We start from the raw sequence: 14,198 nt of genomic DNA on the forward strand, positions 1-14,198 counted from the left end.
AAACTGCATTCTGAGGTTTCTATGAGACCTCCACTGCTGTGCTGTTGGTTACAGAACCATACAAGAATGGCAGGTATGCTACTTATTAAGAATTTGCTTGTTTTTGCTTAATAAAACAAAATAATGGGATTCCTCCATACGTACTGCTGTAGCTACTAATATATTATTTCACCACTGTGAAAATTAAAGCTCCAAACTTACCGAGAATCTTAAGGACATCTTCCTGAAACAGTAGAGTAACAAATATAAAATTTCTGAATACCCATATTCAGAAGTTTAACCCATAGATACTAGCATTACATATAAAATGGCAGTTTGATTCAATTTAGTATTGGTACTGATACCAAGTTGATCAATATTCATCTTTAGTAATGAATTAGCTTCACAACCATCTGTTGGCATACACATTGTTTGCTCATTTGGATGGTGGGCAGGCATTCAGCCTACTACTGTGTTATAAAGCAATATGTCTGTTTTCGGCCTTACATACAATAGGATTCTTTACATTATCTGTGTCTTAGCAGATGGCAGCTTTCAATGCTGATGTTTTACCTATAAAGCATTTACATATCAGCGATACACTGGAGCATGTGTGATTAATTACTTTTGGTTGAGGTAAATCAAAAGGATGCACTTTGGATGAAACCCTACCACTTTCACAGAATCGCGAGCAGTGAGCCCTTACTCCAGTTTTTTCCTCCTCTGGTGCTGTTACGTAACTCCTTCAGATGAAACTTCACACAAAACACCGAGCATCAAGTATACATGAGAGCTTTGCATCATCAAAGGCAACACTACTACAGGTCCACGTGTTCCATTGTACTTTCTACCTGTAGGAAAAAAGTAGCAGTGGGGATGGATGTCAAACAACTTTGGTTTAACACAAAGTCGATCTTAATCGTATAATTTCCCTGTTGCAATAAAAAAAATCTGAATTATTAAATTTCGGGTACGAATTGGCCTATAACAGAAGAATATAATTATGAAATGGTGGGTATAGATTATTAACATGACAGTATGAATAATTAGCATCAGGGGGTACCATACGGCTACACGGTACAAATATAAACGGTAAAAAAAAAATCGTACTCGATAAAAACGGTACCAATTGTAAGGGGGAAATGTTTTTTTACCACGTCCTGTGAGGGGCTCTGCAACCCCCCGCCCAAAAAAAAAAATACCAACAAGCCCTACACTTTGCCGAGCAGGGCTGTGTCGCAGAGCTCCACACGATGGCGAAAGGGAGATGTTTTGTTTTAGAAGTTCTTCCGGTTGACGAGTTCAAATCACCTCTTCGCTTGTATTACAGTCAGGCTGCTTGTAACGGGGTAGCAAAGTAAACTTAACGTCAACTCCAGAACTTTGCAGAAGTCGAGCAGCGGGCTAGCAGCTAGTTTTATTTGTTCGGAAAAGATGAGCATGATTCTGCACGCACTGGGGATGTGAAAGTAAGAAAATGTTTTATGAAAAAACGATCTGACGCAGCATGAGTGTAAACATGTTCAAAACATTCAGCTACCTTGCTAGCTAACCAACGTTAGCCTTGTAGCTAGCTAATCTAATGTGTTGTCGTCTTGTTAATCTGCTTGCAAGGTAACTAGCCATTTTGAGTCCCTCTTCATAGCTAGCTCTAAAATGTCAGGACAAATCGGTGTGTGGTCTAAGTAATTTAGATCTGAATAACTATAGATCTAACCTGGTAACGCTAGCTAGGTAGTTTAGTAAGCTATAATTGTTGAAATACCTAGCCCGTTGTGCCAGGTGAGCGTGTTATCCATTTGAACACCCCATGAACGTTACAGCTAGCGACATTTTTGAAGGATTTATCCTTAGCTACCAAAAACACACGTTTATAGATATCCTTGGCAGAATGCTAGCTAGTTAACCTGCCAGAGTCACATCAGACGCAGATAGAGAAACATGTAAATTATAGCTAGTCTTCGCTGCCAGACTATCGCTTAATGTATCTAGCTTAGCCATTCCTCTCTTCGAAGTGACTGACGAAATGTGTGGCTAGAAGGGGCGCAAACGCTGCGTGTTTTAAGCAGGTTAAAATGCCACCATGGCGAAGGGTGTCAGCAGTGCCAGTCGGAGTGTGCCAGTGGTGCTGGTGTGCCTGGGCGCGCTGCTGTTCGCCAACGTCCTCATCTACTTCTACATAGAGTCCTTGTACCAGAGCAGTGAGACCCACGTCTCTCTCCATGGCAACTGCCCACCTGGGCACTTCAAAATGGGTGTCATGAAGAACTGCTCTCCCTGGCTGCAGTGCCCAGCTGTTCGCAAGGAGGTGCGCAAGCTGAAGATGATCGGCCAGGGTGCTGTGAAGCAGGTTTGGCAGCCCCTCTGTCCTTTTCTTTTGCTCAAAGCGATGCTTATGTACTTTGATGTTGTGACCTTTATATCTATCAATTTCGTGAACTGTATTCCAGTCTCAGCGGTTTTTTAGACTGCATTTGTGTTTGTACGCTCAATTCATGCCCCAGATCTTCTCCCCCAGTGACAAATACATCTTCCTACCACTACAGGTATTCCTCTCTGAATGGAAGGGCCACAAGGTGGCAATGTCTAAGCTGTCAACGCCCAAGTACGAAGATGACTTTCTGCATGGACTGGCCATGCTTCAGGCCCTCCAGGGTCCCCACGTGGTGCTGCTAGTGGGGCTCTGTCCAGAGGACCACACCTTCATCACCGAGTACCATCCCCTGGGCTCGCTGCTCAACCTGGACTCTGTGCTGGCACAGGAGAGGTACCGCAGGCTGGACACCTGGCAGACGCGGCTCCGACTGGCCCTGGAGTACGTCTCCGCGGTGCATTACCTGCACAACAGCCCTGTCGGCACCCGCGTCATGTGCGACTCCAACGACCTGGAGAAGACCCTCTCACAGTTCTTGCTGACCAGCGACTTCCACCTGGTGGCCAACGACCTGGACGCGCTGCCCGCCGTGGACCAGGCCAAGGGCAGGCTGGTGAAATGCGGCGGCCGGGAGCTCCACGGCGACTTCGTGGCCCCCGAGCAGCTGTGGCCGCATGGCGACAGCGCACCGTTCTCCGACGAGCTCATGCCCGGGTACGACGAGAAGACGGACGTGTGGAAGATCCCGGACGTGGCGCGCTTCCTGCTGGGGAGGGTGCCGGGGGGCGACCTGGCACACTTCCACCTCTTTCAGATCCACGGGGAGTGCAAGAGGAGGGACCCCACCCTGAGGCCCACTGCACGGGCTGTCCTGGGCATATACAGAACAGTCTATGCCAACATGATGAAGGACAATCCCAGCCCCAGTTCCAGGGACATGCTGTGACTCCCCCTGAACTGTGATTTGTGACTCTACTGTAACATGGCTGATTGGAGAATCCAAATTAAAAGAATTACTCTTTGTCACAAGTGTCCTTTTGCTTTTTTCTGTGCTCCTTAACTAAGCTGACCAGTACACTATTTGGCTAATGCCTTCATACTTGATCGTGTCTATAACCTTAGGTCAAATATCCACAAATTATCATAATGCAGTGATCAATGAACATTTCTGTGTATCGAAGATAAAGCAACAGGTTAATGTGGAATATATGTAATGCAGGTGAACAAGAGGGTTGTTCCTTTTAAAAGGCGGGTACACTGCAATTACCAGAAGTGTTCTTTAAGTGCACATTCATGCACTTGGTTCTCAGTATTACGACAGGAGAAAGCTTCAGTGCTGTGGACTCAAGGGTCATGGGTTTGCACTCCAGGCAAGGAACACATTTGTACCATTTAGACACTTCTGTTGTATTGCTTTGGATATGTCTTAGCTGTATAAACTAATCCCAGGCTTTAAGATGTAGAAATACAAGGTTCAGCCCCTTTCTTAATGTTAATTTCAAGAGGCTTGTGAATAAGACTTAATTAGGAAAAAGGTCATTACCTAGAAGTGGGTAAAATTTATAACCAGCATCCTCCTTAATGGGCCAAACAGATTCATATTAGCATGTATAGAACCTTTTCACCCATCACTGAAATGTACGCAAGCCAAAAATATACCATGTCTTAAAAATAAAAATTATTTTTTTTCTGTGAAATGGAAATGCATGCATGTATGCAGAAATGCATCATGCAGTACCTTTGCCCACAAAGTGAAGCTTATATCTGACCACAAACAGCTAGCTGAGATACACCATTCTATTATACTGAAGGTGGCATCAGTATCAAATAATACGTTCACAGCATGCTTTCACTAAATCAGATCAAATTGTATCTGAAAGAGGTGGTATCTTCAGCTCATCTGACAAAGCAAAACGGCTTCCAGACAAACCAAGCGGCCCTGGTTTTATTTCCTTTACCAAAACACTTCTCAGGCAATTCCTAAAAATTTGGGATTGTGGAAAGTCGTTGGTCCAACTGAACCTTAACAATTTACGCAGAATAGACATTTTAATTACTGTAACTGCGAACCAGTTTGCAGTTACTTTAATGAGCCGGTAAACTATCTGACTGACGAGCATTCGCTTACAATTAATCATGATGTCGTGGAAAAAGTCCACATCAATGTACAATGCAACGTAGGTCACTCTGGATAAGAGCGTCTGCTAACAATTTAATAATATATTCAACAGTTTTGCTCACTATATTGAAGTCGCAGAGATATCGACGTCACTATTTAATCTACAGGCTATCATATTCTGACGTCATCAATATGGAAGAGGAAGCGGAAATGTATCATTTGACTCTCGCATTTTTTGGGAAAACACACCACTAGGAGCGTTTTCTTATGCAGTGCCCCTTTGTTTCGACACGCCCCTGACAACAGACTGCGGAGACACTAGTCAATATGGGGCTGTTCATAGGCTTTTCTTTGAAGTTATCTGTGTCCGTAATGAAAATGGACGAGGTTGTGGCATTTTAGCGGGTGCAGAAGACCAAGGCGAAGCCTGGGGTTGAAGGGTACGGCGAATGCAGTACTGAACCCGAAAACCTCGCCTTTAACGAGAAATCATATCGCTGTTGCAACAGCCGTTACCCCCACAATGAGCTCCGATCGCCAGAGCGACAGCGAAGACCCTGATGAGTCTCAGGTGGACAGCCACTGTATAGTAGATTCAAGGGAAGGCCCGGACGACGAGCGCTATGATGAAGAAACGGAAAACCTACGGCAGAGATCACCTCCTCCTCCGGACAGGGACGGGACTGCCCCGCGGCGGAGTAGCTCCAGGCCGGTGTCTGTAAAGGACAGCTCTAAAGCTCAGTCCACTAGTGCTTCGGGATTCAGGACCGAGGGGCTGGCGAGCGTTTTCGGGAGCAATGTGTTCCGATGGCTGCGAGAAAGGACAATTGGGAGAGGACTTTTTGTGGACCCTGCACGGGATAACTTCCGGACAATGACAAGTTTGTACAGTTCGATGAATCCGGCTGCAGATTCGGTCAATATGAATACCAAAACGCACGGTGCAGTGTTCAATTTAGAGTACTCGCCTGATGGGTAAGAGCAGCTAGCCCGCTAAGAAACTTGACATGAGTCGGCTAGCTATAGATAAACATCATGGGCGTGTCTCTGTAGATCCAGTGATGTTCTTGTAAGATTGACTTGTGTATTAGATACTAGCTGGCTAACTTGCTGGAATTACTTTCTTTGTGGCTCACTATATTTACGGACATGATATTTAGCTAACTGTGCTGAATGTGTTGCTGTTAATTCATGGTGTCTAGTTATATCTACAGTAGCACTGTAACAGGAATATGAAGTAGCAATGTTGTCATCTGACAAATCCTGTCACTGTTATTTGGTTTCTTTTACAGTTAGCTTTCAACTGCTGGATTCAAATACAGCTAAACATGTGTGATTAACTTATGATTATTATCCAAGAACACGCACACTCAAAACAATTACACATCACTCATACATACATTTTTTTCTCACGCACAAATACACCCTATACAATCTCTACATTACACACATACATTTACAGAACTTTTGTATAATAATACTTGTGACTTTTGTATAATAATACTGTCACAAAAACCCATCTCTCCTAGCCATACTCTCATTCACAAAGGAATATTTTCCTTTTGTTGTTGGTAGTTGAGAACTGAGGGAGGAACCAGCGAATTTCGTTCTAGATTCATGGGTTTCTGAACGATGTAGCTGTTCATTAGAGCCTATACAGATTTTTAGTAGCTACATCAGTTTGCTAAAAAAAAAAATGTAACCCTCGCCTGGCTAAGGCTCTGACTCGCAAAGCATTACTACAATACTATAGGCTGTATGTAATTTATGTAATTTGAGTAAGCTGTTTGCCAGCTCAGCACTCTTGTGTTGTAGAAGGTTCTGGATGTACGTCCTCAGGGGGGACTGACTAACCTCCCTCCTGTCCCCCTAGGTCTGTGCTGACGGTAGCATGCGAGCAGACAGAGGTTCTACTCTTCGATCCCATTTCCTCCAGACACATAAAAACCCTGGTGGAGGCCCACGAGGACTGCGTGAACAACATCAGGTTAGTTGGTTTCCCTCCAGAATCCCTGTAAAGTGCCATGCCTTGCTTTTTCTCGCCGTATAGCTCAGCAGCGCTCAGGGGCCCCATGATCAATAAAACAGTTTCATTCTTATAAAACGCGCCAATGCACAAATGCATTTCATGAGCCTTCTTTGGCGGTGATGTCACCCAGATGTAATTTTTTAATCTAACATAAGGCCCCTGAGTATTGCTGAATTTTATGGAAGATTTGTGCTGGCACAGTAGCGCCAGTCCTGATCTGGTCTGTTGCTGCTGAAATAATTGCTTTACCGATGCACACATTCTCAAGGTCTCGCTCCTTGGTGAAGGTGCTGACGGTGTTTTGATTTTAACTAGGGTAATGGGTGGAGTTCTTGGCTTTGAGCAGTGTTGCCCACCGAGCTTCTTGGCCTGTGAAGGTGCATCTCAGGTCCTTTTTTTTGCTTTGCTTTTCCCCCTTTGGGTAATGTCACTGTCACGCCTGGCTGTCAGTCTCTTTGACTGTGTATTGACTTCCTCAGATGTGAAATCCAAGAAACACTCCAAAGCACTGAATGGCACCACTGCTTGCCTCAGTGTGCTCACGTGCATGTGAATGTTCCTCTCCCCCAAAAAGGTTCCTGGACAATCGGCTCTTTGCCACCTGCTCGGACGACACCACCATTGCACTGTGGGATTTGCGGAAGCTGAACTCCAAGGTGTGCTCCCTGCACGGACACACGAGCTGGGTGAAGAACATCGAGTACGACACCAACACCCGCCTCCTCGTCACCTCCGGCTTCGATGGCAACGTCATCACCTGGGATACCAACCGGTGAGAGAGGGGAGCCTACCCAGAAGGCCTTTTGCCACACACAACCCCTGTTTCATGAATGAAGAGTTCTCAGGGACTGCTGTTTTACAGGCTTGAGTTTCAGGGAAGGGACATTTAAAGCTGACATGAAGAGGCACTGCTATTGAATGACTGAGCAATGTTCTTCTACTTTGGTTGTTTTAGCAACACTGTTTTGGCTCCTTGATCACTTGTCAGATGTAAACAGGAGATTATAATAGACTTGGATATCTGTCTACTGAATAAGCAGCCGGATGTGTTCAGCATTTGCGCAGATTTCCATCTGTCTGTGTCTCTCTTTGCTCTCTCTATTTATGTGTGCATGTACAGCACCAGTCAAAAGTTTGGACATACCTGATTAAGATAATGGGAAACATGCATTCAAAGACATTTTTGGTCACTCCATAATTCCATTTGTATCATTTTATAGTTTTGATGTCTTTACTGTTATTCTAAAATGTGGAAAACAGTAAAAATGAAGAACCCCTCTATGAGTAGGTGTGTCCTAATTTTTGACTGGAACTGTATATATGTATGTATGTATGTGTTTATTTTTTATTTTCCCTCCTGTTTGCAGGTTCACAGAGGAGGGCTGCCCACACAAAAAGTTCTTCCACACGCGCTACCTAATGAGGATGCGCCTGACGCCCGACTGCTCCAAGATGCTCATCTCCACCTCCTCAGGCTACCTGCTCATCCTGCATGACCTGGACCTCACCCAGTCCCTGGAGGTGGGCAGCTACCGCACCCTGCGGGCCCGCCGGACCACCCCCAGCGCAGGTGAGCAAGGACTCCCCCCAATACCATCCCCACTCCTGCAATACCGCCTGTGTTCTTTATTTTTAGTCTTGTGTTGGCAAGAGCTTTGTCTGTCCTTGGGATGGCAGGTGTGCTGTCTGCCAAGTTACTGGTTGGCAGGGCACCCCCCCATACCTAATCAGAGACTAAGGCCCCTTTTTTAGGTTTGTTACAGAAATAACCACTATGGCCCTTGGGTACTATGACTTTTGACTATTACTTTCGTGACATCTAGCCCCATGTTAAATCAGAGAATTTACATACAGCCTCATATTGCCATGCAATATATGCTCAACCTTTAACCGTTTTCACTTTCTTCCTTTTCTTCCTCTTCTCTGTCTTAATTTTGCCACTGCTTTTCATAGCGAAACGTTCTGGTGCTCTCACTCATCTATCTCTTCTCATTTTCAGCCAATTGCCACATCTAGGCTATTCATTATCACATATTGCAGGACACTTACTGCCCTAGGCAGAAAATAGGTGATGGTTATCATTTCGCCTAATTTGCTTAGTGTCATTTGGATTCATTTTGATGTCAAATTCAATGGTAGTCCTATTTTTGCGAGTGGTTCTGTTGAGTTGCACAGAACAAGTACTTGGCATGAGTGAGTAACTTGCCATTTTTGTATACTGGAAGTGGTATTAATAGAGATATAATTAAACTGTGAAAGAAGACTTTCAGGGAGGCGGGGGTAATCTGTAATTTGATATGTTGTGTGATATGTCTCAACTGCTTGCATCTGCACTAGAGGCCTGGTGACACATCCAGTATATTGGCAGTATGTGGTATCTTAGAAATCAACAGTAAAATGATGAGTTTTGCTGCAAACAGAAATCTTTACTTGTGTAATGTGGCATATGCATATACTAAGATATAATTAAAACTTTTAATCACACAGAAGTACACTATATGGCCAAAAGTATGTGGACTCCTGACCATCACACCCATATGAGCTTATTGGACATCCCATTCCAAAACCATGGGCATTAATATGGAGTTGCCCTCCCCCCCCTTTGCAGCTTTAACAGCCTCCACTCTTCTGGGAAGGCTTTCCACAAGATTTTGGAGTGTGTCTGTGGGAATTTGTGCCCATTCAGCCAAAAGAGCATTTGTGAGGTCAGGCACTGATTTTGGTCAAGAAGGCCTGGCTCACAATCGGCATTCTAATTCATCCCAAAGGTGTTCGGTGGGGGTGACGTCAGGTCTCTGTGCAGGCCACTGGAGTTCCTCCACACCAAACTCATCAAACCATGTCTTTATGGATGTTACTTTGTGCACAGGGGCACAGTCATGCTGGAACAGGAAAGGGCCTTCCCCAAACTGTTGCCACAAAGTTGGAAGCATACAATTGTCTAAAATGTCTTTGTATGCTGTAGCGTTAATGTTACCCTTCACTGGATATAAGGGGCCTAGCCCAAGCCCTGAAAAACAGCCCCAGACCATTTTCCCTCCTCCACCAAACTTTACAGTAGGCACTGTGCATTCTGGTAGGTAGCGCTCTCCTGGCATCCGCCAAACCCAGATTCATCCATCAGACTGCCAGATAGTGAAGCATGATTCATCACTCCAGAGAACTCGTTTCCACTGCTCCAGAGTCCGGTGGCAGCGTGCTTTGCACCACTCCAGCTGTCGCTTGGCATTGCGCATAGTGATGTTGGGCTTGTGTGCAGCTGCTCGGCCAGTCAAACCCATTTCATGAAGCTCTCGACGCACAGTTCTTGTGCTGATGTTGCAGCCAGAGACAGTTTGGAACTCTGTAGCGAGTGATTCAAAAGAGGATAGGTGGTTTTTACGTGCTACGCGCTTCAGCACTCGGTGGCCCCGCGTGGTCTACCGCTTCGTGGCTGAGCTGTTGTTGCTTCTAGACGCTTCCACTTGACAATAATAGCACTTACAGTTGACTGGGGCAGATCTAGCAGGGCGGAAATTTCACAAACTGACTTGTGGCAAAGATGGCATCCTATGACAGTGCCACGTTTAAAGTCACTGAGCTCTCCAGTACGACCCATTCTACTTCCAAGGTTTGTCTTTGGAGATTGCGTGGCTATGTGCTTGATTTTATGCACCTGTTAACAATCGGTGTGGCTGAAACACCTGAACTCAATAATTAGGAGGGGTGTCCACATACTTATGGCCATGTAGTGTAGTTTTCCTCTGAGAGGTGAGTGTAATGACATCTGTTTTTGTGGGGGCTTATTCTTTCCACCAGAGGGCACCACATCCAGCTCCAGGTCTGCAGGAGCTCAGTCTCATGGCACTGACTCCAGTAAGATCCACCCACAGCCCACGCAGAGAGAAGGTGAGCGCAATTTGGGGTCGTATGGACTCTTTCAGACTGAAACAGAGTGAACAGGACACAACTGCTGGTTTGTTATTTAAGGATTGAAAATATTTTCCATTCCAGTTCTGGGCTGAATGGTTCTACTCCACAGTTGACCATTTCATCTGAGTTATAATTTTGGCTGGATTACAGCAGTGTTCTTATGTGAATATCTCTGTTGATATTGTAAAATAATTTAAAAAAGGATTCTGGATTGTGTAAAATTATGTTGAGAAAGCATGATGGCGTGTCAAGTACAAATAAATGATAACCCAACAGAATGTTTAGAATCCATGAGGCCTCAGGATACAAGCATTGGTGAGTAACCGGTCGTATGAGCTGATGGAGGATGATTGGTTGATCCAGGTTTATCCAGGATGATGATTGGTTGATGCAGGCTGATTATGGGTTGATATAGTTGACATGGGCTGATCAGTTTTTCCCGTCCTGTCAGGCGGCTCCCCGAGGAACAGCCTGGAGGTACTGACCCCGGAGATCCCTGGGGAGAGGGACCAGGGGAACTGCATCACCTCCCTGCAGCTCCACCCCAAAGGCTGGGCCACGCTCATCCGCTGCTCCAGCAACATGGACGACCAGGAGGTGGGTATCGCCGAGCCGTCACGTCACATCGTCACAAGTGTTCCCACACTCTCGCCTGGGGAGGCCCCTGGCCTTATCCCCAATCCCCTTTCACTCGCCTTATCCTCCTGACCATTCTGCCAAAAGGTGTGGTATTTAATGGTTTTATACCATGCAGTGTGAGTGTATGTTCTACTGTGGTGTTCAGTGAGTTTTTTTTTATAAAGTGCTGCTCAACACAGTTTTTTATGAAGGCCTTTGAAATGCCACTGGAGCATGCTGTGTGCATGCATGCATGCTACTTTAGGTTGAGTTGCACGCGAGTGGCGCTGCGTGTTGATCAGTGAAGGCCTTCCCCTTGTTTCGCAGTGGACCTGCGTGTATGAGTTCCAGGAGGGGGCCCCGACACGCCCCCCCGTGTCCCCGCGCTGCTCGCTGCGGCTCACCCACTACATCGAGGAGGCCAACGTCGGGCGGGGCTACATCAAGGAGCTGTGCTTCAGCCCCGACGGGCGCCTCATCTGCTCGCCCTACGGCTACGGCGTGCGCCTGCTGGCCTTCGACGGGCGCTGCGGCGAGCTGGCCGACTGCTCGCAGGCCGAGACCAGCTGCCTGCGCGAGGTGCGCTCCATCTACTCCCACAGCGACGTGGTGCTCACCACCAAGTTCTCCCCCACGCACTGCCAGCTGGCCTCCGGCTGCCTCAGCGGCCGCGTCTCCCTCTACCAGCCCAAGTTCTGAGCTCTCTGGCGCCCTCTGGAGTCAGCCCTGGGTGAGGCAAGGATGAGCCCTGAGGGCGAATTAACTTGGGGCAGGGTTGCATTAGCCGATTTGGCCCAACACATGACTGTGCCAGAGCTGAAGATGACTCTTGTCATTGCTTTAAAAAAAAAAGCTTCATATTTTTTTGCTAAGCTGTTTGTATAGTACATGGTTAAGGGGATATCTTTGTTGATTTATTTTTCGTTTGTTTTCAACTGGTTTGGAAGCATCTGTGAGTACTTTTCTGGAACTGAACCCTTGCGAACAGAAAGACGCTGTCCGCTGGTGGAAAGGAATAAGGGGGAGAAATGGAAATGAGGGGGGAGAAAACTGATTACCCAGCTTCCCTTGCTGTCACAGTGAATTAGAGTTTCTCACTACAATAGACCGGCTTGCTTGGTCTGCTTACCACAGGAAACAGGAAGAGACAGGAAGCAGGGTGGCCTCCATGCTCCCTGATAGGCTGCCTGCTGTCCACCTGCCCTTTCCTGCCCCATCCTTCCCCTTCAGTATGAGTCTGCTATGCCTTTTGATTGTATCGGGGGCCTAAGAGGACTTTAGCGATGCTCCGCCCCATGCTGTGTCATGCTGCTTTAACACGTACCGAAAACTCCTCCCCTCTACCACTCAGGCCTTCCCATTGGTGCTGCTTCAGTCTGCTGGATTCTTCCCTTTTAAAGGATGTGTATCACAATTGTTTTGCCCAGTTGATTTTTTTTTTCATCTTAACATTTGTGCAGTAGCTGCTTTATAATTGTTTTTTTCTCACTTATTCATGTTCAGATGTTTTAAAAGATTTTTTAATGATTTTATTACTAGAATTCTAGTGTTGATGGATGTTGATGAATGACACTATGTTCAATACACTGCTTTGACTTGACCATCGATAAGTTCTGTTGTCTTCATTAATGTGAAACCGTGGTTGGATGGCCTTGCTTAAGATGAAGATTATATTACTCAAGGCTATGTGCATAATTACACAGATTACATTTAACATGCTTGCATTTTATGCTGCTGAACATGTACTGAAACAAGCCAGTTTAATTACCTGGCTCAAGGCTGGCAATACCTCATTTTAAGATTATAACCTGTAACATTCTCTGTTTTTCATGGTTGCCTTTCACCCCTATATTCATCCCTTAAGGTACTTATGCCTTCTGCTGTTGGACAGCATACCTAGCTGGTGTTTATCTTCCCTATACAATAATGTCATCCATTCAGGATTTTTCCTTGTTGACCAGTGGTAAATATTAAGTAAAAGTGCAATATTACAGTCATCATGAGAGAGAAACTTTTTTCAGTGTAAGGTCAGAGCCTTATTGGTATTTAAGGATCCAGTGAGCAGCAGGCCGGTGACATGTTTCTGATTGTTGTCATTTCAGGGTGATCCATTTTCAGTTGTGTAGCTGTCTGGCTTCCATTAACACATTTAATTTTCAGTAATCTGTGGTGTTTAGCGTCTGTAAGTTGCCTTTATATTCTGTCTGGTCACCAGGACACGTAGAACCACTTAGAGAGGTGGCTGCTTGCAGTGATGTTTGAAGTCTGGCTGCCTGGTTTCTGAGAAGAAACACACACCAGTAGATAAAGGAATAGTTCAGACAGTAATGGCAATGACCAAAACTGTTGTGTTTAATTTAATTAATTTAAAAATAATCATGGAAGCATGGAGCAAACACATTAAATGTGTTTTCCATAACCTTCATTGCCTTAAGAGGCACATTGTGGAGCGCCAAGCCTGAATAACATCTGAAGTAGAGAAGCTAAGACAGTAGGGTGTTGCAGATGATACACACGCAGTACGTCAGGGTGCCCATTGTCAATCCTGGATTTGGTTTTCCAGTTCACCTCAACTGCTTGGCAGCATTAGAGCTGGTAGGAATGGGTGAACTAACCCAGTGAAGGCAGTAGCAGGTTGACTCAAGTCCACAGTCGCCTTGGTAGAGCACAGATCTCTAGGTGTGGGGCTGTGGCCTTCCTGACAGAGGCCAAGATTGTCTTTAAACAGATAGGAGGTTGTCTCAGATCATGTGGGAGTGGGAGAAATGTCAGGATTTCCTTTGCCTTCTTTCAATGTGAAGGTAATGCAGATGTTCTCTTTGTGGATGTGGCTTCTTATGCCAGTCAAACAGCTCCTCTGTGGTTTGATGATGTGCCAATAGAGGAAGAAGCAATGACTAAAAAGTAAAGTAAGGCTCACTGTCTTCATTTTGACTCCTGCAGATTTTGGCACATAGAGACTGCCATTTTGATCCGCAGGGATTCATCAGCAGGACTTGTGGAAGATTGTTTCCGCCAAGTCATGCTGAAGAGGTTACAGTGTCTTGCCAAGTCTGAATCACAACAGCCTACAGTGTATTTGTAAGCGTGGCGTAGCCACAATGACCCAATTCCCAGAGTTCCAGCACAGTGTTCTCACAATGCGCTAAATTTACAAGAACACTTGT

The 14,198-nt window shown here is 45.6% G+C and overlaps 2 protein-coding genes across 2 annotated transcripts; both read left to right on the forward strand.

Moving 5' to 3' along the window:
* Positions 1–1,301: 1,301 nt before the first annotated feature.
* Positions 1,302–3,336, forward strand: pomk (protein O-mannose kinase). The gene is made up of 3 exons (XM_036517192.1): positions 1,302–1,448; positions 2,049–2,329; positions 2,526–3,336. The coding sequence occupies exons 2-3, from the start codon at positions 2,063–2,065 to the stop codon at positions 3,297–3,299; spliced, it is 1,041 nt and encodes a 346-aa protein (XP_036373085.1). The 5' UTR covers positions 1,302–1,448; positions 2,049–2,062; the 3' UTR covers positions 3,300–3,336.
* Positions 3,337–4,781: 1,445 nt separating this feature from the next.
* wdr32 (WD repeat domain 32) lies at positions 4,782–11,769 on the forward strand. Its single transcript, XM_036517245.1, has 7 exons — positions 4,782–5,447; positions 6,346–6,459; positions 7,076–7,273; positions 7,869–8,071; positions 10,300–10,389; positions 10,865–11,010; positions 11,359–11,769. Exons 1-7 carry the CDS (start codon positions 4,996–4,998, stop codon positions 11,728–11,730), a joined length of 1,575 nt encoding a protein of 524 aa, XP_036373138.1. The 5' UTR covers positions 4,782–4,995; the 3' UTR covers positions 11,731–11,769.
* Positions 11,770–14,198: the final 2,429 nt, after the last annotated feature.

The sequence above is a fragment of the Megalops cyprinoides genome, chromosome 22 (genome assembly GCF_013368585.1).
Source record: "Megalops cyprinoides isolate fMegCyp1 chromosome 22, fMegCyp1.pri, whole genome shotgun sequence".
Lineage (NCBI taxonomy): Eukaryota > Metazoa > Chordata > Actinopteri > Elopiformes > Megalopidae > Megalops > Megalops cyprinoides.